Below are 24984 nucleotides of genomic sequence, written 5' to 3'. Positions count from 1 at the left end.
AATGCACTAATGGGAAGCAAGAAAAGACCATAAAATCTAGTTTCCTACCAACTCCACATGGACAGCTAATATTTCTTATTTTACAGTCCCCATACCCATATTAATAAAGTGCTTCAAGATGACTGCGCTTTGAAAATTTAGGACCTGTCACTTTAAAACTTAGACAAACTGACTACATAATCACAGTCAATACAATTAATAAAGTGGATCACTTCAGTCATCACACACAAACCAAATGACTCTCTAATCATGCTCTTTAGTCTAGAACTTCTCTCATTTGCTCCAGAGTGATATCCTATTCCTGTCTATGCAGATATCGCCACCTGAATGTTTGATGAGTATGGACAACGCTAGGCCATCACAAACTCTTAATCTTACACCATAAACCTTCCCCACCTACAAAAAGTCTCTGTCATTGAACAGCACCTATGTTTACCCAGTTGTTCAAGCTGGAAACCAGGAAGACACTAAACTTCTTCCTTTCCCTAACTCCTCACATCCAATTACTGTTGTTTCCATCTCTTAAACATCTTAGATTTATCCACATTTCACCATGCAGTATGGCTCACCGGGTTCAGGTACTTATCTCTCACCTCATCTACCACAATAATCTCTCTTAAATCATTTTTATGCCACCCCTGTCATCCAAAAGCAACAATATGTGTGAATATTGCTCATATTTCCAACCAAAAGGAATTCTTAAAAAAAGAATTTGCTGGTAATCTTTATAGCCTAACAATTCTCATCTGTGCATTAATTACATCTTCTCTGTATGCTACACATTAACTACATCTTCTCTATAATGCTACACATTTTATGTAGTTTCAATCACTGTCTGTATTTCCTTTGATTTATTTTGTCACTTGACACTACATACCTGGAATGTATTTTAGAAATAGCATTATTTATGGAATTATTCCATTTCTTGACTATAAATACCCTGCTGTGCTGATAATCAGAAGTGATTAAAGTATTCCTGTATTGGAATTGATGTTGTTTCACAGACAACATGGCAAGGAATAACTCTGTGCATAAAGTGTTGTGTCCCTATTGATTTTTTTTTCATGTAAACTTTGAGGGGTGGGATTACTGATTCAAACTCCTCCTAATGACTGTCATGTTAGGCAATACAGAATAGTGGCTAAAAGAGCAGGCTCAGTCTAAAACTTTTTGGGTTCCAATCCTAGTTCCACCATTTCTGTGTGACCTCAGACAAGTTACCTAACCTTTCTATGACTCAGTTTCCTGTAAAATATGAGTGATAACTGAACCTTTCCTCATGGAGCTGTCACGAGGATTAGACAGAAAACACATGACAAGCTCTCAGAACTATGCTTGGCAAATAGAGAGTGCTCCACAAAGGCTATTAAATACATATATTCATTTCCAAAAGGATCACATTAATATTCAATACAACCAGTAGGGTAATGCATATCAGTTTTACTGCAACTGTCACCAAAAGGCATTAACACTATTTTTGGTGATTCTTATTTACTTAGTAGATATCCAGTGTATCTTAGCACACATTTTTTTTAAATGCCAGAAAGTAAAACAGTTGTTCCTTAAGTACATTTAAATTGCTTAAATAAAAATAGGCTTGAGGAACTTTACTTCTTTATTCTTTAATATTATATATACTCTGACCAAATAAGCTTACCAGTTTAGATTTTTAAGAAAACAAGTTACATGAGCTGCCTTGTTTCTTCTACTAGTGGTCAACAATATGTAAAAGGGTAGAAAAGAATGGTGCTGGTAACCCTACAATTGGCAAGCTCATTAGATCTATTATATTTATTCTTCTGCTATAGTGGCCAGAGATCACTGTCAAAGGAAATTATATAGAAAAATCCAAAATTGGTCATTATGCAGTTGATCCCAGCCCTTGTCAAAAAGATCCTAGTAGAAAGACACATGTAATGTTAAAGAGACAATTTATACAATGTATCTGATGGCTTTGTATACTTGTTCCATCGTAAATGAGAAATATTATATAAAAAGACAGATTTTGACTTATATTGAAAGAAAAAAGTATGATTAAAGTTTAAGTTAAAATAAACACAAATACACATTTGCCAAAAAGCAACAACATCATGAATGAACTTAACTAGAAACCCAACAAGGTCTAATTCCAGTCCTTCCTGTTTCACAAATGTGGTATCTAGAGCAGTGCTTTTCAAACTATGGGTCAGGACCCATGAATGAGTCATTACATTAATGACAACCTTTCTTTTTTTAAGTTTATACATAAATTTATTTTAATTGAGGTATAATTGACATACATTGTATTAGTTTCAGGTATACAACATAATGATTTGATATTTGTATATATATTTTAAAATGAAAAACAATAGAACATCACAGAAAGTATGAGCAAATATTGTTTCACTTATATGTGTGTGGGGTGGTGTTGGTGGTCTCAGGAAATAAAATGTGTTTCCTATTATGGATGACAGTTAAACAAGATTAAAAGCCACTGATCTAGAGTACAGGCATATCTCATTTTATTGTGCTTCCCAGATACTGCATTATTATTTTTTTTTTTTTTTTTACAAATTGAAGGTTTGTAGCCACCCTGCAACAATGGTTTGCTTTTTTTTTTTTTAGCAATAAGGTATTTTTAAATTAAGGTATGTACATTGTTTTTTAAACATAACGCTATTGCATTCTCAATAGACTACAGTATAGTGTAAACATAACTTTTATATGCACTAGGAAACCAAAAAATTTGTGTGACTTGCTTTATGTGATAATTCGCTTTATTGTAATGGTCTGGAACCAAACGCGCAATATCTCCAAGGTATGCCTGTAAGTCACTTAACTTCTGTGAAGTTGTTTCCTCATGTCTTAAATGGAAGTTATCATTCTACTTCAGAGAGCAGACCCAAGTAAAATAATTTCACAACATTTTTTTACCTATAAAACATTGTATTAATATGGTAAGGTTATAGCATCTTGGTTGGGTTTCCTTAGAGTTTAATGTTTCTCTGCTATATATGCTAACAGCATAAAGTCACTATGCTAGAAATTTGGACATACGGTAACAAAGATAATTCTGAAAATGAGTCTCCTAAGAAATTGAGCTAGAGACAGGAAAGCCTTAAGTTTCTTGAAATTTTTATTAACTCCTTTGTAGTACTTACCATACAGCCTCTGGGGAAAAAACAAGACTAAAGAAGAAAAGCAGCATCTCTGTGTTACTGTGGGGCCTCATGAAAGAATCATCACTTAGGAGAATGACCAAAAGGGGGAAACGTTTATAGGCTATTCCCACAGGAGGCCAGATCAAGAACGTCAGCTGCCATCCCACTGTCTGCACAGCCCTTCAATGGTACTTTACTTGGAGGTATAAATCACTCCTCTTTGCTTCTCACTGAAAGTTTAGAATCCTGTGCCAGGCTCTAAATGCCACAAACAATTCCAGGCAGCACATCTTTATCTAGCTACACATGTTATCTGCACACATCACAGTACCACAAATAGGAAACATTTTAAGGCTGCTAGCTAACAAACTGAAAACAGCTAAGAGGAAAGGTACACTCCCTCATAACTCTCCCACACAGGCTACCATTAAAGCACGCTTCTGAAGGAAAAGACATTCTAAAGATCCTGTGTAAATAAGAGATGGTACCTCTCCTCCTAAAAATAGAAGGGGCTTTAAAAAGGAATAGAATTCCTACTTGGATGAGTTCAAAAAGCACTTCAGGATAAATGGAGGACAGGAATGTTTGTGAGTACTCAGTGATACGGGTACTATAATAATTCATTTTTTAAATGACATCCATGACCTTCAGATCAGCTTGTTCTGAGTTTTGTTTCTTGTAAGCCTCATGGGTTTTTTGCAGTGATCAATCCAGCCCATATTCCCCCTCTAAGCTTAACTGGATTCACACATGTAAAACATCTGGCTGGATGTAGAGGAGCAGTTTGCAGCTCAGTAAGGCTACTGGCTTACCTGGGAATGCTGCATGAATGCCTGCTGAGCAAGGGAATATAGAAACAGATCTGCAATGGTCCTAACTTTCTCTGTGACTAATTCCCACCACTTTAAGGGAGGGGACAGAGGGTATGACAGATGAGGACAGGCAGAAGGCAGACAGTGGGCGTGAGGAAAGTTGCGAAGAGGTGATCAAGAATGCTTTAGTCATTGCCCACGGAGTTCCTGCTGGAGAATCAAACAGACTGAAAAAGCAAGCAACCATCACCTTGGTTCTGGCAGCTTACCAGGTAGTTTGCTTACCTGTGATCTTAGTTGAAAACCATGTGGGATGTGTCACAGCAAAAGTGTCTTTCTCATAACAATCTTGACACAATAGAAATGTCTTTCTTACCAAAGGACACACTTGTTTGGAAGAGCTCTACAGAATTAGTACTGGGAAGGACCTTAGATATCATTTGACCATGATGTTGAGACCCTGAAAAGTTAAGCAACTTACCTAAGGTCACACAGCTGGCAGCATTGTCTAGACTAAGACCAAAAGCTAAACAGAATCTCCCAAGATAAAATATGCCTATCATTGTGCCTACTAACATGTTTTTAAAGAGACAAGGTTCCCTATCACTCAGGACTCTAGCTTTATCACTATACCTGTCTAATTCCTTAGAACACTTAGGTATATGACTATGTACACATTGTTTTAAGACTATTCATCAGTTAAATGGAGGAGATAGTGCCCACACATCAGGTTTGAAAAGGAATTTCTATCTCTGGTACACCTTACTACAGGTATGAAATTTAAGTCATTTTATCCATGTTTACAATATGTTGCTTGAAACTGAAACACTAATATATAAAGACACATAATTATCTCATACATAACTGATGGTAGATAAGAAGTATATTAGAAATATACAATTTGCATGGAGACTTCAGGCATTCAAAGTCACAAAGACCAATTTATTCCAAAGAATGAGGAAAGTGAGTTACTACTACACCTGATATCAACCAAACATTTGTGCCCATAAAATATCTTTTCCTTAGTATTTATAAAAAACTAGACAAGAAAAGCACATACACTAACCAAGTTTATAAAAATAAATAAATCAATAACAACTTGCGGCATAGGCAGCTACAAACAGTGCTCTCCGTGGTGAGAAATAAAGTACACACATAAGAATCCTAGCAAAATTTTCACCACACACACACACACACACACACACACACACCTAACAGATGGATTCTAAAAAACAGCTAAGCATTTCATAAGCTAAATGCTCAAAAATTAATAATAAAAGATGGTTAACATTCCATGTTGTGTGTGGTATTGTATAAATGAGCACAACAGACCCTCCCCCCGCTTTCGCCGCTCATCTCACTCAACCTTTTTCCAAATGTGTGCTCATCCTTCCGCCTCCCCTACTCTGCAACCAAATCACAGCCACCCAAAGGCGAGGTGTCTGTTGCAGCCCAAAACACTTGAGTGATAACATCCAGTTTGCCATTCCAGGAAATCCCAGAGTATGTTTTAATCCTCTGCCCACAGCTTGCAAAGAAAGGTGAGAGAAGAACTAATCGATAACAGCACCCCAGCTGTGACCTGGCACATAAAGAAATCAAGAAAGTTAAATCCCATCCATAATCTGTATAATTTAACACTTGGAAGAAAGCAACATCTGGGATCAACTCCAAGCGGGACAGTGTTACTGGATGTGTCTGTGCTTCCTGCACTGAGTGATAACCCGGTGACAAGGGAACACTCCAGGTCCTCACCAGTTCAGCAAAGGCAATGTCTTTTCCTAGCCAGGGGTAATCTACTCCAAAAAAGGGGCAAGTGAAGAGAAGGAAACATCTACTCCTTGCCAGTAGAGTGCCTGGCAAAGGCTTCCCTTACACTTCAAAGAGAGGGAAAGGTGGAACCCCTCCCCAAAGGTGGGTCCTGGACAAACTATTGTCTTGCTAACCAGTCAAAATCCAGAATGAAAGCTAATGTAATATACAGGAATGACTTTGTTTAAACCTTTCAGGGGACTCCAAAGTCCTATCCCCAGGCGAAGTTGGAAAAAAAAAAAAAAATTCCCTGTAACTATGACTCCCTGGAAAGGCATTCCAGATTTTTTAAATTACAGGAAAATGAATTTAGAACATAAGCAGATACCTACATATCATCTAAATCACTAGCTCTATACCCAATTAAAAAAAAAAAAAAGTACACCAATCAGCAGGACGGGGCATTATAGGAAATAGAGATTGTTAGTAAAATCCATAATGCTTTCTCTCTGTTAAACCTTCTGAGAGGTTATAATTGTATTTGGCTGCTGCAGGCTTGTCAGAGAGCCTGGCTTAATAGTCGCAACCTAAAAGGAGTAACTGCCAAGGGGCGACTCAGCTGAAATCAAACAACAAAAACGGGAACTGTAATCGGCCTGAAATGGAAGGAGGGAAAGGAAGGGAGACTCCTGTATTCATCAGTCAACATTAATGTCCTTTGTTGTTCACCTTTGCACAGAAGAGCGAGCGCTACACTGCTCCTTTTCCTCCGAACACCAGTGTCTGGGTAGTCCTTTCCTAAGAGCTGTCTCCTTGCCTCGAAGACCCAAGCTTTCCGATTCCCTCTCCCCATTAACACTCCACAGCTGTCCTCCACCACCCCCACCCCCACACCGGGCTCACCCCAGGGAGAGAGGGTGGTCAGAAGTAAAAACATTGCTGAAATACCCGTTCCCCTCCAAAGACCAAAGAGCAGAGCTGCGCAGATGTTGAAATTTACCAATTTCCTCCCGCCTCTCAACACACACACTCGGTAACCCGGGATGGAAGGGAGGAGGGGGGCTCGGGCCGGACTCTGTCAGAGCGGCTCTTTCGAGGACGGTGCCACATTCCGCTCTCCGGGAATGTTGAAGGGAGGCAGAGGGAAGGTTTTGCGCCTCCCTTCTGTTTTGGGGATGTTCTCTCTACGCGATTGTTGTTGCCTCCCTTTCCACCCTGGGAAATAGTCACAGCCCTTGCCGTCTTTGGGGAAAAAGGAGAAGGAGGGAGAGGAACGCCGTTCGCCCTCTTCTTCCAACTTGACATACACACGCCCCGTCGCCACTCCAAACTCCGCAGGCAGAGCCCGCAGCAGGCGGACTGGCGGCGCGCTCCCCTCAGCCGTACGAGCGCTCCCTCCGGGAGCCGGTGCCTGGAGCGCCCATCCAGCGTTAAAGCGCGAGACCCCGGCGCGCACCCCTCTGCCCGGAGCTGGCTGGGCAAAGCCCCGAACCTGCAGCGCGATGCTAGGATTAGGCATTTCCAGCCGGGTGGAGAGAGAGGGGCGCGGGGGCAAGGACGCGAAATACGCACACGCTCTGGCCAGAGCGGAATAAAAGTTCGCCCAGCTGAGACTCACCCACGCCGTATTTCTCGTGCTCCGTAGGTATCCACATGGCTAGAGAGGGGTCCGGGGTCTTCGGGCTTTGGAATCCCCGCGCCCCTTCTCCGACTCACAACAATGCACAGCTCACGAGTAGCGGTTACAGCGCTGGAGCCCGGCGGCTCCGCGCGGGCTGCGGGCGCTGGGCAAGGTCTGCGCTGGAGGCTCCCGAGCCCGGCGTTGACACCGCGCGGCCGAGGCTGCGCCACCCGCCGCTCTCCCGGCGGCAGCTATTCACAGTCCTCCGACGCGCTCCCGGGGACCCGGAGGCGCAGTCATTGTTCTGATTCACTGAACTAAGCGAACACGCCGGGGCACTCTCGGGCGCACCCCCGCCCGCCAGCGCCTCTTCCAGCCCTCCCTGCCTAGCGCCCCCGCAGCACTCTGGGAATTGTAGTTCTGGGCCACTCCATCCTGGAATGAGGCGGGGAATTAGCAGCTGGGGGCGGGGATACGTTCCGCTCGCCACGTCCAATTGGCCCAGATAGTGACGGCGCGGCGTGGGAGTGGAGGAGACGCCGCGTCGCTGGGGAGTTCATTTCCAATCGCGTTTCCATTGGTTCCGCGCCTGTCCGCAGCCCTCCCTTTTTTTTCTCAGCCGCGTAATGGCTGCTCCCAAGACACAGGGGGCTGCTACCCAAGGAGAGGAGGACGGTGATGGCAACCGTGGCGGAACTGGGGGTGTCAGTTATGAGGGTGAGTACGGTGCCTCTGAGGTGTCTTCCTTTCTCTCCGACCTGGAGTGCCGCTGACTGCTGGGCGGACCCTAGCTCTAAGGCCACCTGTGCACGAGGGAACCTCGGGCAGGGCCCAGCGGGACGGGGTGAGGTCGGAGGCGGCTACTTGTTGGGGGCTGCCTGGGAGGGAAGAGAAAATGGGATGCCATAGCCTCCGCAGCCAGGGAAGTTCCCTGGGCGTCTGTCCCACGCTTGGAGCTCCCACTTTTGCGCTCGCTGCCGAGTGGGCGTGAGTCATGTCACGTTCGTGCGTGGGTTATTGTAACTCTGGGATTAGCCACTCTCTTTCCTCGCCAGTACCCTACCCCTGCCTCGGTTTGCTTGGTTTGGCCTCGGGAGATAGGTTTTATTTGGGTTCGGGCGGATTTCCAGTTGCAGACTGGTTGGTCGCTGCTATCCACTCTACAGATTTTCTCAACTGCTGGCTGGAGTAGCCTCTGAAGGGAAAGTGTGTGTGGCTTTCACAGTTTACCCCCCTCGCTCGTTGACTGCCCCGGGCGTTCTCCAGGATTGAACGTGGAGCCTGGGAGATCTTCCCAGACTGGGTCCTTAGAACGAGAAGAAGGGAAGTGGTAATTTGCAGTCATGGTTCCAGAGAAAATCATCACAGCTACTTTGGCTTCACTTGACTTTCAAGTTGTCTTCTGATCCAATGTAGAGAGCAAAAATCACACTTTGAAAGCTGCAGGGGGATTTTCTTTAGAATTCCTAGTCCCATTCTTTCACCTTTAGTCTGTCTATCCCCATCCCACTCTCTTCTTTTTTGATTTGATCATTTAATGCAGCTAGTTGCCTTTTTCTAATGGACATAGTTTGGGGCTTAAATTTGGTTCTCCGTCCTTGTTGGGGTTTTTAAAATTTTTTCTTTGTTTTTGCTTTCATGGTTAAATTGACATTTAGTCTTAAGTTTTTGTCTTAGCACAGAGATTTCTTCCCACTTCTTATCAATGGAACCCCTAGCTTTGAAATTATTTCAGTACCTCTACCAAAGAAATCTTTGGCTAAGCTCCATACTTAAATATTGTGTTATATTCATACCCCAAACAGTTCATTTTGGGGTTGGCCATATAGTCAACTCTTATCTTGTAGTAACATGCTAAAGGTTTTCCATATTCTCAAAGTACCAGAGGGCTACCAGTTTAACATTTGAAGGTGAAATCTTTGGTGAATTTATCTCACAGATTAACTCATAAAAAAGAAAATTGGGTATGCCTTTCAAAAACATTGTATAACTTTTAAATATCATTAGTTATTTTAAAATTATAAAACTTTTCATCATAAACAGTTCAAACCATTCAGAGATGTGTAAGGTAAAAAAATGAAAGTTCCTGCACCACACACAGTCCCACCCCCAAAGTAACAACTCTTGGGGGTTTGGTATGTGCTTTTTCTAATAAATTTTATATATGACACACATCTGTATGATTTTGATTTTTTTTAAATAAAAAGGGATCATTCTATGTAAGCTTAAAGATCTGCCACCATCTTTCTCCCAATGTTCTATTATAGACAGCCTTCCATATCAGTATATTTGTTAATTCTTTTTAAGGACTGTGCCCATAGTAGTCCATAATATGGACGTCCCATACTTTAACCATTCCTGTGTTAATGAACATGTAGTGTAGCTTTAGTTTTTCAGTGATGTAGTGAACAGCTTTATATACATATCCTTGTCCACCGGGTGTGTATTTCTTGAGGAATTTGGTCACAGGTGACACATGTTTAAAATTGTGATGTCAGATTTTCCTCTTAACGGGTGTGTGTAGACATTCCTACCAGTAATAATATGAGTGTCCTTTTCTCCATATCGTTACCAAGCTGTGATGACCAGTATTAATTCAGGATCAGTGTTTAGATGACCATTAGATTGAATTGAGTAACTGATAGAAAGCATAATTTTAGGTTCCAGTTTGTTTTCAACAGAAGTATTGAGCAGTGAATTTGCTGTATCTGTAACAAAAAAATTCCTCACCCTGGTTCAGAGCTGCCCATCAGTGATTAGTGAGAATCAGTATTCTCAGTAATTTGTAGCAATCAATGGGAGAGCTTAATGGCTGATTTTTATGTCATTCTTACAAGGTAAAGTTGTCATTAAAAATTCCCTTAATACATATATACACTAATATGTATAAAATGGATAACTAATAAGAACCTGCTATATAAAAAAATAAATTAAAAAATTAAAAAAAAATTCCCTATGTATCATTCTGTGACTTTATCCACATTCTTTTCAAAGCCTGCAAAGTGTGATACAAATTTTGGGTGGAAATAATGATGTTAAAAGTATGCATATTCATATTTTTTTGTTAAGCAGCCACTTCAGTTATCAAGCATGTCTTTTTTTAAATCATTGATTTCTTGAAAACTGCCTCTTTTAAGAGGTTTCCCTCTAATTCTAATTAAAATGTCAATCTGTGTGTTTAATATTCTGGGACAGAAGGGACTAGGGAGTCTTTTTATAGAAATCTGTGCAATTCTACAAGATTTCTGCTAGAATGAGTCGCTGGGCAGTATGCAGGCAGGTACGCCTTCCCTGAGGTCTGTGTGCCAGACTTCCTGAGGCTCCATCTCTCAGGGAAGCCCTTGCTTTCCAAACATTTGAACGGTAACGTTAAGGATTTCATATTGTCTCCTAAAATTAAGAACAGGTAATAGACTCAACATTTCTCACATTTGGGGATGTTACTGGGGAAATTTTTCTGATGGCAGTGATTTCGTCTGACAGTGTTAACCTGTGCTTCCATATTGTAGTATTCTGACAGAGTCAACATTTTTCCCTACAAATGCGTGTCCAGTAGATGATGATCATGGTAATGCCTCTTTGGATTTATAAAGCTTTTCGTCTGGAGACCTTATTAATTCATTTGTGATGTCTCTAGAAGAAATGGGGATAGCAGGTGGCGTCAACTCCTCATTCTTGTATTTCCTATTTTGATAAATGGCATCAAGCCTTTTATAGAAACCGAGGAAGCACCCTTGATTCCTATCTTGCCCTCAGGTCCTGAATCTGATCAGTTACCACGCCTTATTTTCCTGTGCCTGAAAGGATCTTTTGAATCTGTTCTTTCTCTCCATCTCTTCAAGTAGCCACTATTCTGTTTCTAACCCTCACCGTTGCTGCTGAATTACCTGTGTCCCCACGCTCCAAACTGTACTCTTGGGGACCAAAACCGTGTCGTTTGTTTTTGTCTGCTTGACCCTGTTCTTGGCACCTCGTCAGTGTTTAATAAATGTTTGACCAGAACTGAATTCTAGCCTGGATGATTGCAAAACCTTCCTATTGATCTCACTGACTTTTTTTTTTTTTTTTTTTTTTTTTTTTGGCTTCATTGGGTCTTCTTTGCTGCACGTGGGCTTTTCTCTAGTTGCGGCGACAGGGAGCCGCTCTTCGTTGCGGTGCGCGGGCCTCTCATTGCGGTGGCTTCTCACTGCGGAGCAGGGTCTCTAGGCACGCAGGCCTCAGTAATTGTGGCTCACGGGCTCTGGGGCACAGGCTCAGCAGCCGTGGCGCAGGGGCTTAGTTGCTCCGCCACATGTGGGATCCTCCCAGACCAGGGCTCCAACCCATGTCCCCTGCATTGGCAGGTGGACTCTTAACCTCTGTGCCACCAGGGAAGCCCTGATCTCACTGACTCTTGATTTTCCCTTTCTTAATCCACCTTCCAAAACTCAAATGTATTATGTATGGGTCTTCACTTCAAATCTTCAGTGTAACTCTAACGTGTTGCATTTAGGTTCCAATCTACTTTTCCAGCCTCATCTTCAGTCATCCTGCTTCCCCTCCCATATCTCCATTATCACACTTACACCATATCACATTGTAGTTATTTGTTGGCAGTTTTGTCTACACCAGTAGACTGAACTTCTTGAGGGCAAGAGTTGTCTTATTTTAGTTTTGTACATCCAGTGCCTATCAGAACTGTATGTAGTAAACACTCTAACAATTTAATGGTTAGAATCTTTGAAGTTTATCCAAAGTACTTAGAATGACTGCTATTTTAAACAGGAATTGAAGTAGAATAAAAAACTGAGTAGATGTTGCGTGCTTGTGAAAGTTATGCATACCAACGTGTGCTTGTGAACGTTACGCATACCAACTGGAAAATTCAGAATGTCATCATGAAGTATCAACTTTATCAGAGATAATCATAGTTATCATTTAAGCATAGCTTTTCAGTCTTTTTTTAAGTGAAGTGTTAGTGTTTAGATAATGATTAAATATTTAAGAGAATACTTCACATCTGTCCTTTATAACCTTGAACCCATAACTGAGTAAACTGCTACAGAGACTTTGAAATCTGTCTTCCATCATCTGTGTGGCTCTTATCCAGTTTTCCACAGGTTGTCATCTTACTTCCAGCATTAAGGCTTAAGTCCAGTCTTATATATTTGGCATGACAGTGGAAAGAGGACTAGACCCTATCTTGGAAAAACTGTATTTAAATTTCAATTCTGATATTTAGTAGCTGTATAATGTAGATTTATTACATATCTGCTACATTTATGAAAATATAGCTATAATAGCTACCTTGCAGAGTTACTGTGATTATTGCATTGAATTATACATTTAGGAAAGCCCAACATATTTCCTTTCTTAAAGTTGGAACTCAGTAAATATCAGTTGCATTCAGTATAAAGATATGCCTAATTGAACTGTAAAACTGCCTGCTCTGATTAACTTAGAAGCAATCTAAATTGGGGTGTAACCAAGGGGAAGCTTAGGAATGTGGTGGTGATAACTGCTTAGGCTGCCCGTGCATTCCTAGGGGTTGTCAGGGTGTCTGTTAGTGCTCTGTACTGGTATTGCAACTATGTGCTCTGAAGGCCTTTTATATTATCTTCTATACCCTCTCTCACCCCTGCCAAGCACTGCCCCCTCATACCCAGCTCCCAGCTCTTCACACATACACCCACATTCAGAGTCAGCAAGAAGCTTAGATAATCTTACATACTCAGATGGCCTTGCAAGGTACAGGCCAGAGGGTGTCAAGGAAGAAAAAGAATTATAGATACTAGGTTTGGTGTAAGGTTCTGAAGGGGCCTACTTCAGAACATCCTTTTGTTTTCCTTTAAAACATACATGGGACCCAGCTTGCAGGATATTAAGAGAAGATATTATAAAAGAGGTATTATAACAATGATGATACTGATGGTAGCTAACATTTGTAGAGCAGTAACTGTGCCAAGTACTGTTTCAAATGCTTTTAGAGATCATTTTGTCTCACAACATCCCTGAGATAGATACTCATATTATCCCCTTTTTATTTAATACAAATGAGAAAACTGGTGCAAAGAGCAACTTGCACAAGGCCACACAGTAACTGAAAGAGAACTTTTAACCCAATTACGACTATAAAGATGTCTCATAGTAACTAAATTCCGTTGGATGAGGTCTGAAACATACTTTCCTTAAACATAACTTTGGGGCTTCCCTGGTGGCGCGGTGGTTAAGAATCCGCCTGCCAAGGCAGGGGACACGGGTTCGAGCCCTGGGCCAGGAAGATCCCACATGCCGCGGAGCAATGAAGCCCGTGCACCACAACTAATGAGCCCACGTGCCACAACTACTGAAGCCCGCGTGCCTAGAGCCCGTGCTCCGCAACAAGAGAAGCCACCGCATGAGAAATCTGCACACCGCAACGAAGAGTAACCCCCGCTCGCCGCAACCAGAGGAAAGCCCGTGTGCAGCAACGAAGACCCAACACAGCCAAAAATAAAATAACTAAAAATTAAAAAAAACAAAAACGTAACTTTGTTCTAAAGTTGATGTTACTATAGAAAGACAATATGGTATGAGAAAAGAGGTCAGGACAACTTAGGATCAAATCCTGGTTACTCACCAGCCACAAGCAAGTTAAGCAACCTCTGAACCTTAGTTTCTCATCTGTGAAATGGGTAATAATCATATGTGTCTTGCTGGAATGTTGAACCTAGTCTTCAATAAATGGTGACTTTTACTTCAGTCATAGGTTTAGGGACATCTTTGGCATGTGTGCCAGAGGTGATACAGGTGATGGTTTTGAGTGCTACAATCTTAACACGTCTTTTCCATTTTAAGACCAGGTTTCTGTTACGGGATTTGGTAGGTACTTGTAGTATCAGACACTGAGTTTACATACACTTAAAATTGTATTGACATAGATCTTGCGTTCATGCAGAAGAATAGCACTGTCCTCCACAGCACATTCTCAAAAACGTCCCATCTTGAAAAACTGAAGATGATATTGACCAGATTGATGTAATAAAAATCATACTTTCTTCTAAATGTAAATCCATGAGTATGTAGAAATAAGAAGTACACCTAAACTGCCCTTCCAGTGATTGAATTTTTAAATACTTCTGTTAGTTGTTCATGGAAAACTTTACCATAGAGTTAGGATTCAGTTTTGCTGTGATTTATTTAATAAACTTATGAGACTGAATGGATTGGCATTTCGCTGACAGTTCCTTGAAGAACTGCCATCTCTTGCTGAAATAAGTGTGTTCTACTGACTTCATTGACCCAAAGGTGAGCAGGACAGCGAGTGGTAATGGATTTGACTGATCAGTCTTCTGCCTTTCTTTACATCTCAACCAATGGTCTTTGTGACCAGTGTCATTATTTGTAAGATAGCCAATTGGGATTGGGTGCTGTCTTTAGCTCTAGGCATCAGGTAGTTTCTGGAATTAAACAGGACTTAAACCTTTGCTCGATTGTGGGGGTGGAGGGAGGTTGGGAGGGGTGTTCAACAATAAGTGGTAGAATATTTTAGGTGACATAAGCTGATGTGGGATACTTTGGGGCTTTCTTTATGTGTAATATATTTAAATTCATCAATACATTGAGTAAAAATGTATGGAAGGAAAACCTGGATTAAGAGTCAGAAATCTGGGTTCTTAGCCTGCTGCTTTGTGGCAGTGTGAATTTGGGGAAAATCCTTTAACCCCGCTGAGCCTCAGTCTCATAAAAATGCTGCAGGTAAGTACCTTGCTGATATTACTGGGAGGTTGAGTGAGACACTGTATGTGAAAGCACTCTGTAAACTTTGATACACTATGAAAATGTAGGGATGAATGATGCTGATGAAGGCCTGTCACAAGAGGCAGTGGTGAGGCTTTGGAATTGGACAAACTGGATTCCAAAGTAGCTGTCGGTTAAAACCTGTGTAACCTTGAGCGAGTTAGGTGACCTCACTATTATTATCATCACAACTGCTGCTACTACTACAATAATCTGGAGATATGACTTTAAAATGATTGCAGGCTAATTAACATTAGAGTTTGAATCAAGACATATCCCTGATTTTATAATATACCCTTTGAGGACAGGGACTGTCACATATAGCTTTGGATCACCTCATCTTCTGGGACAGTGCCATGCTGTGTTGGCATTTGGTGTTGGTTGAGTGGTGACTGTGGATGGGCTCCGTGTTGGGTGCTGTATGGGGCACAAATGAAGAAGAACCCCTGGCCTTATCCTTGGGGACTTTTCAGTGTAGTTGGTGGGGCTCCACATTCATATTTTACCAGAGCTAATTGGAGAGTCCTTTCTGTTTCCATATTACACTCTGGGAAGAATTGGATACATTTGAATCTGCAATTTGTATTCATTGACTGAGGAGCTGAGCAGAGTAAAGCTTTTAAATGTGGTTATTTTTAAAAGAAAGGAAATGCATGCTCATCTCCTGGTTTCCCTAACACTGTCCTTATTTCGTGTTTTTTTCTAAACTGAAAGATGATTACAGAGTGATTACAAGTAATTACAGAGGCCCTGCCTTTAACAATTTTTTTTTTTTTTAGTGTTTTTATTCAAAAACTTAAGATTTGTTTCTTAAGAGAAAGACTTCGGAATTGTAATTGTGGTTATTGATTTAACACAATCTTTCTGTTATGTAACAGGCTGCTATTCACCAGTAATAGCCAATTAGAAAGAAAAATATCTTGTACCACAAATCGTAATTACCATTTTAAAGCAATTAATAGCAGGAACTGTTGCTGAACAGTAAGTAACATCAATCAGGCTGTCTTTGCTAAAGCACCATACAACTAATTTCCACAAATGGAGGAGGGGAGAGGAAGTTCAGTGAAAAAGAGTCTGAAAGCTTATTGGACTTGCTTACAAACTAGTTGATGGATGGCTTTTGAAAGCTTTATAAATATGTACCCACATGAAGGAAAGTAATGCTGATAATCTACAGGGACTTTGAGTTATTTTTCCAACATCAATGATCATAGACTATATTGTTTAGTGGAAAGCCCACTGGACAAGGAGTTAAAAGACCTGGGTTTTAATCCCACTTCTGCTTCTGACTGGCTGTGTGATTTTAGAGAAGTTATTTGCACTTGTATTTAAGATTTCCTGGTTTGTAAATGAGAGAATTCTTTATATTAGCATCCTTTCAACTGATCTTCCAAACATCAATAAAAGACAGAGAAGGTAGACTTACAGCTAGGGAGCCCAATTATACATACCCTAGAGTCTGTGTAGAAAGAAAGAATATATATCTGGATTTTTCCCTTAAGAATTAGTTACACATTAGTTGCACATGTGAATGTCACTAATCAGGTGTATCAAGTTAGAAAATTGGTGGAGAACCACTGGCAATAGATAACTTCTAGGGTCTCTTAATCCAAAAGATTATGGATAGATCATTATGATGCATCCCATCTTCCCCATCTCCTCTCCTTTCCATGTTTTAATAAACGATGCAAATCTGAAAGAGCTTTGATAGAACTGAGAATTAGTTCATTCAGAAAATTTTATTAAGCATCTACTGTGTACAAGCTTCTATATTTTAGATGCTATAGAATACAAAGATGAAAATAAGATAGGTCTTGCCATCCAGGATCTTATGGCCTAATAGGAAGATAATAAGTGCATAAATAACTGTATTACACAGTAGAAAGTGTTAGGGACCATCAGAGTGATCAAGATGGGAGTTGAGCAAGAAAGAGATTGTGCGCAACAGGTGGTACTAGGTCTTAAAGTTGAATAGGATTTGGACATGCAGAAATAAGGAAAAGCGTTATAGACCTAGGCAAAGGGAGGGAACAGTAGAAAAACTAATGGCATCTACAGCAGGTAACAAGTCAAATTCATTTTGTCTGGAGAAAACGTTAGGTAAATGGAAGCAATGAAAAGAAGTTTGGACAGTTTGAAGCTAGATCATATAGCCTCAGACGTTAGACCCTGACTCTGCAGACTTGAGGAAAGGGAATGACAAGATCAATGTTTAATCAGATAACAATGTCCTGAAGAGGGAAAGTTGAGTCAGGAGGCAGGGGTATTTGCCAAAGAAAAAGATAATGAAGACTCATACTAGACTTTAATAATATGCCCTTGTTAATGAAGTCAGGTGATTAATCAGTCCTGTAAGGAAATTCCTGAGATTAGAGAAATATGCCAGGACAGAACAGGTTGTATATAAAGATTCTTTCTTTGATAGGTTGGGGTCTGCTTGGGCTCTGTCATAAGGAAGGCCCAGGGAGTGCAGGCAGAGAACACCATAAAGATGACAAAACAGGCATCAGAGTACAGACAGGTGGAGAGATCTGGGAGCAGGTAGTATTAAAGAAAACCAGAGCTGGACAGTAGTTAAAGTGGTAAAGAACAGAGTTTATTCATCAACAATTGCAATAGAAGGGAAGAGACCTCTGTATAGAATTGGGCTCAATTCCAGATTCAAGGAAAGGTGGAGATTTTTAGACAAGGAGCAGGTTGGGGAGGTTGGGTGATGGAAAATTACTAATAGGAAACATCAGGGGGATTCTGGTGTAATGGAGCAAAGGGTTCATGTGCGTGTGGTGCAGAAAGCCAAACTCTTGACAGTGGGAGTTTGCAGCAAAGTCAGGATTTATTGCAGGACGCCAAGCAAGGGAGTGGGAGACAAGCCTCAATCCACTCCAATTTGGTCTTTGAGTTAGGGGTTTTTTTTAAAGGGAAAGAACAAAGAAGCTGGGGGTAATCATCATCTTGTGACATTTCTAATTCGTCATTTTGGGAGTTAGGATGTCTCTGGTTTACAATTCTCTGGCCATGTGGTCCATGGCTTGGGGGTCTATTAGCTCATGCCCTGGAGAAATAACCTGAGTTTGCACATTAATGATGATATCAACGACGGCAGTTTTAGTCATCTGATTCTGGTTGATTAGTGTTGAGTTAGCACAGGATTGAGGTCAGAGGGGGACAAGAAGGGGAATAAAGTTTCAGATAGAGAGGTTAATCATAAACTCAGCAGGGCAACTCCATTTTAGGGGGACACGGTTTCCCTGGCTAAATCGACTCGACAAGGTTCTTGCTGCAGGCCGGCCCGAGTAATATCACCTGGAGGATAGTAGAGGCAGAAGAGCCCCATCAGAGGTGGAGGGTGGGGGATTCTCTCCAAACTGATTTAGCAGGATTCTTGCTAAAACCTGGCTATGCAGGTCTAGCATGGCCTGATCCAGAAAAGGGTTCAGAGGATCCCGACTAAAGTTTGGTCAAGGAGAGAGCCTTTGTCATTAGCAGGAACACAACCACAGTAAACTGGACTTTAGAGACAGGATTCAAGTCAGTTCAAAGGCCTTAGAGAAGCAAGTTTAGAGGAACATGGATTCTGGGTGAGGCATGGACTCTGGTTTATGGTATCAAGGCAGCAGGTTGAAGACTCATTTACTAGAAAAGGTATACAAGTTGAGGCTTGGTTCCAAGATATTAGTCACATGCCCAGTGACTAGCATCCCAGACCCAGATGGAGGTGAAGCCGAGAAGACTGGGTTGGTATAGAGCCACTGGCTTGAGGTCGTCCCCTGCTGGAGCAGAGCCAAACTGCTGGTGAGCTTAGAGATCCCTGCGGATGCTGATTGGCAGTGTTAGCAGGGGCCTAGCTGCAGGCAACTCATTACAGTTGCCCATATGGCCACTGAACTCCTAACCCTGTGCTCATTAATCCCGAATAATCAGCCAGTTGTAATATAATTCTCAAGTATAGGGTGATAATACCCTTTCTTTTTCATGACCCCTAGACTACATGAGTATTTGATACCACAGAGAAAGATTCCTGTTCTTGATCTTTTTCCTTTTGAAACATCTTAGAGTTTATTGACAAAACAGATTAAAGTATGTTATTTCCCCCGTTTATAAGGTATGTTTAAGTATCAGTTGTTATAGTTGTTTCCATAAATAGAGCACAATCCTGTTTTCCTTTCATTACACGAGTCCCAGAGTATATCCAACCCAGAGTATATCCAACCGTATAGATTTACAGGTTCTTAGAGTCTAAATGAATTTAAAATGAATAAAACCTTTAAGTAATGGACTGAAAAGAAATTCATTTCTTTGATATCATACTTTTGAGATACATTCATAGAAAATTGTGTTGTTTTTGTTCATCTATGTGATGGAAGTAGGTAGGGCTAATGTAAATTTAATATCTATGTTTTTAGGGACAGTATTTCAGGACTCCATAGAATTCTACGACAGAAAAAGTATTAATACCGTTTTACACAAAGAAATTTTCATGTGCAAATACTGAGGTAAATAAAGCTACGTAGCATTCTTACTTCAGGACTTTTTAGTATGCAAATTTTTGTGACCATCCAAGAGATAAGTATTACACTGCAGTTTCCCAAATATTTAACTACACTACCTTTTTCTCAAATAACACCTATTAACATTTAATGGGATGCTAGTGTTCTATGGAATTTGATTTGGCAAATGCTAATCAAGGTCATCTTCCCTTAAACAGATCATATTTATTAAGAACTTAGACACACCCAACAGTTCCATCTGTAAACATCTTCAAGAAGAGATCATTCACCCTGTATCTATAATAATAACCATTGTCATTCATTTTATAGCTTTCCTGTTTTACTTCCAGCCCTTAGTGGGGAAAGAATAAATGTAGAGTATTAAGCCCAAGGTAAACACAACAAACATAACTATTTGTTCTATCTCAGAGAGATGTGACATCCTCTAAGTAGCATTTTTCCCCCTTTCAAAAGCTAGAATTTTTTTGAAAACGTTCAAGATAGCATTGAAATAAATATTTGTATAAATAAAACCTACCACTTTAGCACAGTATGAGGACTCTTCAAATTGTTGTCTTTTGTTTATTTTAGTGTCCCTTCCTTAGTACATTAGAATTAAGATTTGAATATTGAACGATAAAAAAAGGAAATTGTTCCCAAGTAACCAATTTCTGATCTACTGTTCCAGAGCGCTCAAGCCTGTGCTTCTTTTTAAGCCAGGTAACCATAGCTATTTAATGCATTATTTAAGGTTATAAAATTTTAATTCACATTCTTCTATCAGCTTTCTTTGACTTCAAGAATGTAGGTTAGTTGCAATTTTTTTTCTAATTGCCTGTGTTTGGCATCATTGTCAGAAATGTCAGTTTCTGAATTACTGTTTATTAATGAAATGATGAATCCAGGCATCTCTTTGATGTAAAATCCACAACTAGTGTGATATAGAGGAATTTTTTAGTGAAAGGTTTTTTTAAACAGCTTAGAAATGATTCATGGGACCATTGTTATTCACGTCTAGTTAGCAGTATTCAGAGCCAACTGGCAAGTCTCCATTTCTTCAGGATTCTCACTGTTACATTAAATGTGGTTTCAAAGTAGACTGATTTAGGCAAGCAGCATATAAGTGAAATAACTGGATTGCTCTCTTCATCTTCTCACCTTTTCTAAAAATTACGTTTGCTGATATCCTTTGTGACAATACATTAATGAATCAGATTCTGAATTCATCTTATTTATAGATAGTTATCAAAAATTACTGTTATTAATATTAGCTGACCGTTGAACTCTGCTGTGAAGTACACACATACTTGTGGAAACTCATACACATTTTCATATACTTATGGGCAACATTTTTTAATGTTATATGCTTCATAAGTTATACTTCATAAATATTACAATCCTCATAAATATATAACCTCCTCCCTTTCTCTTTCTGGGTTAGTCATAATCGTATTTCAAATCTTAGCTTAAATGTCACTTCTTATGTGAAGCTATTCTTGAACCATAGTGTGAATTAGCTACACACTTCTTGTTAGCTTAATCATATTATACTATATCATTATCTAGGAGAATCCCATTACCTGCTTTGTAGAGAGAGAAATTTTAATTCTAATAGTTCCATTGATATATACTATGTTACTTTTCAAGGGCTGCCTGTAACAAATTACACAAACCGGGTGGCTTAAAGCAGCAGAAGTTTATTCTCTCCCAGTTCTTAAGGCCAGAAGGCGGAAATCAAGGTGTCAGCAGGGCCACGCTCCCTCTTCTCTAGAGTAGAATCCCTTTCCTTGCCTCTTCCAGCTTCTGGTGGCGCCAGGCATTCCTTGACTTGTGGCAGCATAACTGCAGTCTCTACCTCCGTCTTCAACCTGTCTGAGAGGTTAGGTAGGCTTCACGAGGAGGTGAGACCTAAGCAGTGGTCTTTGCCAGGTGGGGTAGGTCTTCTTGATAGAGGACGCTGCATGAGGAAGGGCTTGGAGAACCAACCTCTACACCTGCATACTATCAAAGCCTGAAATGATGTGGTAGAGTAGGAGACAAGGCTAAAAAGGGCACACGGGCTGTATTAAAAAGGAGCTTGTGGGCCATGCAGAAGAACTTGGGTTATGGCCTACATAACGGGGAGTGTTTTAGGCGGGTGAGAAACATGAATCAGATTTGCTGGATAGGAACAGCCTTGTGGCAGTTCTAATGTGAAGATGAATACAGACTTCAGAGGCTCTTGTGAGAAAAACACATTCCTTATGTAGTCCAAACTGGGTGCCAAGCTAAATAAGTCTCTCTAAAGTGTGTAAACCATCATGTAACCTTCCAGCTCAGAAACCAGCTATAATTTCTCTGTGCCTATGGGGAAAATCGCAAAATGAAAGGATATCTTTATTCAGGACTCCTCATTGCCTGACCCCACTAATTTAATCTGCTGCTTCTCAACCACAGAGATGGCTGTGAGTTTTCTTTTACTGCCTTGTTTGTAACCACACCTCAGGTGTGAGTCCCACACTAGAAGAATAATCTAAGGGGCACAGATGGAAGAGTAAAGCCCGTTCGTTGCGTGCTCACTTGACTTTGTCATGTGGAAATCTGCACTTTTAAATTCTATTTTCTAGATGAAAGTGAATTTTTAAAGTTATGTTTTTCTTTATTATTTCCAAGAAATTTTTGTTCTCTAAGAAAAGTTGGTATTTTTTCCATAATTAAAAATGGCTATATACCCCTGCAATTCTGTATTTTTGTTTTGATCCAAGGCAAGTTTTACCAGGTACTCCTAATTAAGCTCCAGATTTTATACTAATCTTCTAAGAATTTTCAAACAAGATCTTACATCATTTGGGAGAGAGGGTGATTGTGTATCTTTAAAATTGTGTGCATGCACATGTGTATATGTAAAAAAAAAAGTTGATTTGTTGTAAACATTTTAAAATGTTGATGTGTTAATTGGAGTGAAGTTTAGTCTGATTAACCAGAAAGGGGAAACGCTGCTTTATTGCTGTAATTTTTCTCTTATTGAAAATTTTTTACATACCTGTCTACTGCAAATCCTTAATTCTGATTTAGCACAACTGATAAATCCAAGGTCATCCTTTCAGAGGCATTTAATCCTCCACTGTAGTACCTCTTTTTAATGATAAACTGCATTTTTGTGAGTAGCCCAGTTACTTCTGAAGACTCTGATGAATGCCATCTGGTCCTAATGATGGACTGCAGCTTCTCAGATTGCTTTTTTTGTGTGCTTCCATCTCCAATGTTCCCCTATTTTTTCCATTTTGATAATTTATTGTCATAACGATTACTTCATCGCCAATAAGTGTTCTTTACTGTTTTTCTTTAAATTTTCTTTAACATGAATGACATCTCCTTTCATTTCTGAAAGTAATCAAACATCAGCATGGTACTGTTTTATATCATGCATTAGGATCAAGTCACCCATAGGACTTACTAATTAAAGGAATCTTTCAGTTGATCATTATACAGCTTATCTTATATATTCCTTCCTAATATCAAGTGTATTTGCTGGAAATCAGTAATTTGGGGGAGGGGAGTCTAATCTACTATTTCAGAAACACAGACAAGATAGTAGTTTCCACTTCATTAGGAAAGAAGATTGGTATCAATTTAAAATAGTCTGCTGTTTTGTCCAGTTAGTTCCCTTGGTAAAAACTGAGTAGTATCCAGGGACTGCCACCCCCCTCCGCTGAAAAAAAGGGTTTTTTCCCCCTTAACTACAGTGATTTCAAAGCCTTTGTCCCATAAATGTCATATATTAAAGACTGGACAGATGATTTGAAAAGTGAATAATGAGATCTGGGGAATTAAGATAGAGATTGGGAGTCAATATAATTGGAATTAAAGTCTCAGGGGAAGACAACATGAATTGCAGGAAAAAGGAACAAGGTATCAACGAGACAATAGAAGAAACCTTGTGAAATCAAGATGTGTTCATTTGGAGAATTAGAACAAAGTAGTCTGTCTGGAATAGTTTGTAGATTAACACTTAAATTCATGTAGGATAATGCTCTGAATTTTCAAGTGTTCCTCTGTAGTACCTGTTTTGAGTTGATTTGCCTTCTTTGAATTAATTTGAAAACCAGATTACAAATGAAATACTGAGAATTGAGGCCACTTCTCTGAAGTTACTAGAAGTGTAGACATGTGTATGTGAACAAACAATAGCACAACTACTAGTTGATGATAATGTAAGTGCTGCAAGCAATGGGCAAGAGTTGAAACTGCCTGCTGTCTGGGATGTCCTCTCCTCAAGATCCCCTTGAGTCCTGAATCTGAGTAATAATTTAATAGCAGTTTTGTCATTAGAGCGGTTCTGAATCAACTGTTGTATGCAGTGTCCAAAGCAAGAATCTAGTGATGCAGTTCTTACCCTATCAACCTCACTACACTGCACTTTTGTCTGTAGTCACTGGAGTACCTTATAATCTTGAGAGTGATGGCTGGTGGTTCCAAAAGCCTACAGTTACTTGAATAGTCCACTTCCATTATCCCTGCATAGTTTGAGAAATTTTGTCATCTTCTGACCAGTCTAACCCTAACTCATATTCTCTCTGACTAGAGTGTCTTTTCCCTGCCTTTCTACTTTACAACCCCTACTCATTCCTCAAGTATTAGTTTAGATGACACCTTCACCTTTTCTGTGAAATGTTCTTGTTGACTCCTTGTCTCCACCGAAAAGTTAACCCAGCATTTTCTGGGTTTTTAAAAAATATTTATTTATTTTATTTATTTTTTTTGCCACGTCAAGTCTTAGTTGCGGCACACAGGATCTTCGTTGAGGTATGTGGGATCTTTCATTGCACCGTGCAGTCTCTTCATTGCAGCGCTCAGGCTTCTCTCTAGTTGTGGCATGCAGGTTTTCTCTCTCTGGTTGTGGCGCATGGGCTTCAGGGCGCATGGGCTCTGTAGTTTGTGGCCCTCGGACTCTCTCGTTGATGCGCATGAGCTCAATAGTTGTGGAGCACAGGCTTAGTTGCCCTGCAGCATGTGGGATCTTAGTTCCCTGACCAGTGTTCAAACCCGCATCCCCTGCATTGGAAGGCAGATTCTTTACCCCTGGACCACCAGAGAAGTCCCACATTTTCTCTTCTTAATGTTTTGTTTCCATCATCAGTTTCTTGTTTCAGCTGCCATTTTGGGATTGTGACCTCAGTACACTTTGCTCCTGTATTTTATGTTCAGATGCTCAGTCAGTGATGTCAGCATTACTCCTCACTTGACACTTGGCACTTGACACTTGGTTGGGATTAGACATCGGTCTGCTGTATATCCAGGGCTGAGGCACCCCGGGATTCATCTTCTTTCTCCTGCCTTTTAGCTGTTCGAAGCTACTGTCCTTGCAGAGCCAATACTACACTGACTGTCCTCCACAATCCTCCCCATATTTTCCAAGTCATATGGAAAGTCAC

At 40.4% G+C, this 24984-nt stretch overlaps 2 protein-coding genes across 6 annotated transcripts in view; one reads left to right on the top strand and one right to left on the bottom strand.

The window, feature by feature from the left end:
• Positions 1 to 7695, bottom strand: part of DOCK4 (dedicator of cytokinesis 4) — a 489751-nt gene extending 482056 nt beyond the window's left edge. Inside the window, exon 1 of the mRNA XM_057550242.1 lies at positions 7323 to 7695. Coding sequence (XP_057406225.1) covers positions 7323 to 7359 — 37 coding nt within the window. The 5' untranslated portion in view covers positions 7360 to 7695. The remainder of the gene's footprint in view (positions 1 to 7322) is intronic.
• A 206-nt stretch (positions 7696 to 7901) lies between these two features.
• The window catches only part of ZNF277 (zinc finger protein 277), a 132013-nt gene continuing 114930 nt past the window's right edge, over positions 7902 to 24984 (top strand). For 4 of the 5 annotated variants that reach the window (XR_009008867.1, XR_452241.2, XR_452242.3 and 1 more), the window contains exon 1: positions 7915 to 8042. Coding sequence is in view for 1 of the 5 variants with exons in the window: in XM_007195098.3 (XP_007195160.2) it covers positions 7952 to 8042 (91 nt within the window). In the remaining 4 variants the exon portion in view is untranslated. Of the gene's footprint in view, positions 8043 to 24984 lie in introns of all 5 variants that reach the window. The other variant, XM_007195099.2, reaches the window with a different exon arrangement.

This window comes from Balaenoptera acutorostrata, chromosome 7 (genome assembly GCF_949987535.1).
Source record: "Balaenoptera acutorostrata chromosome 7, mBalAcu1.1, whole genome shotgun sequence".
NCBI lineage: Eukaryota > Metazoa > Chordata > Mammalia > Artiodactyla > Balaenopteridae > Balaenoptera > Balaenoptera acutorostrata.
Note: the sequence above shows the minus strand (reverse complement) of the source record. Positions and strands in the feature narration are given on the sequence as shown.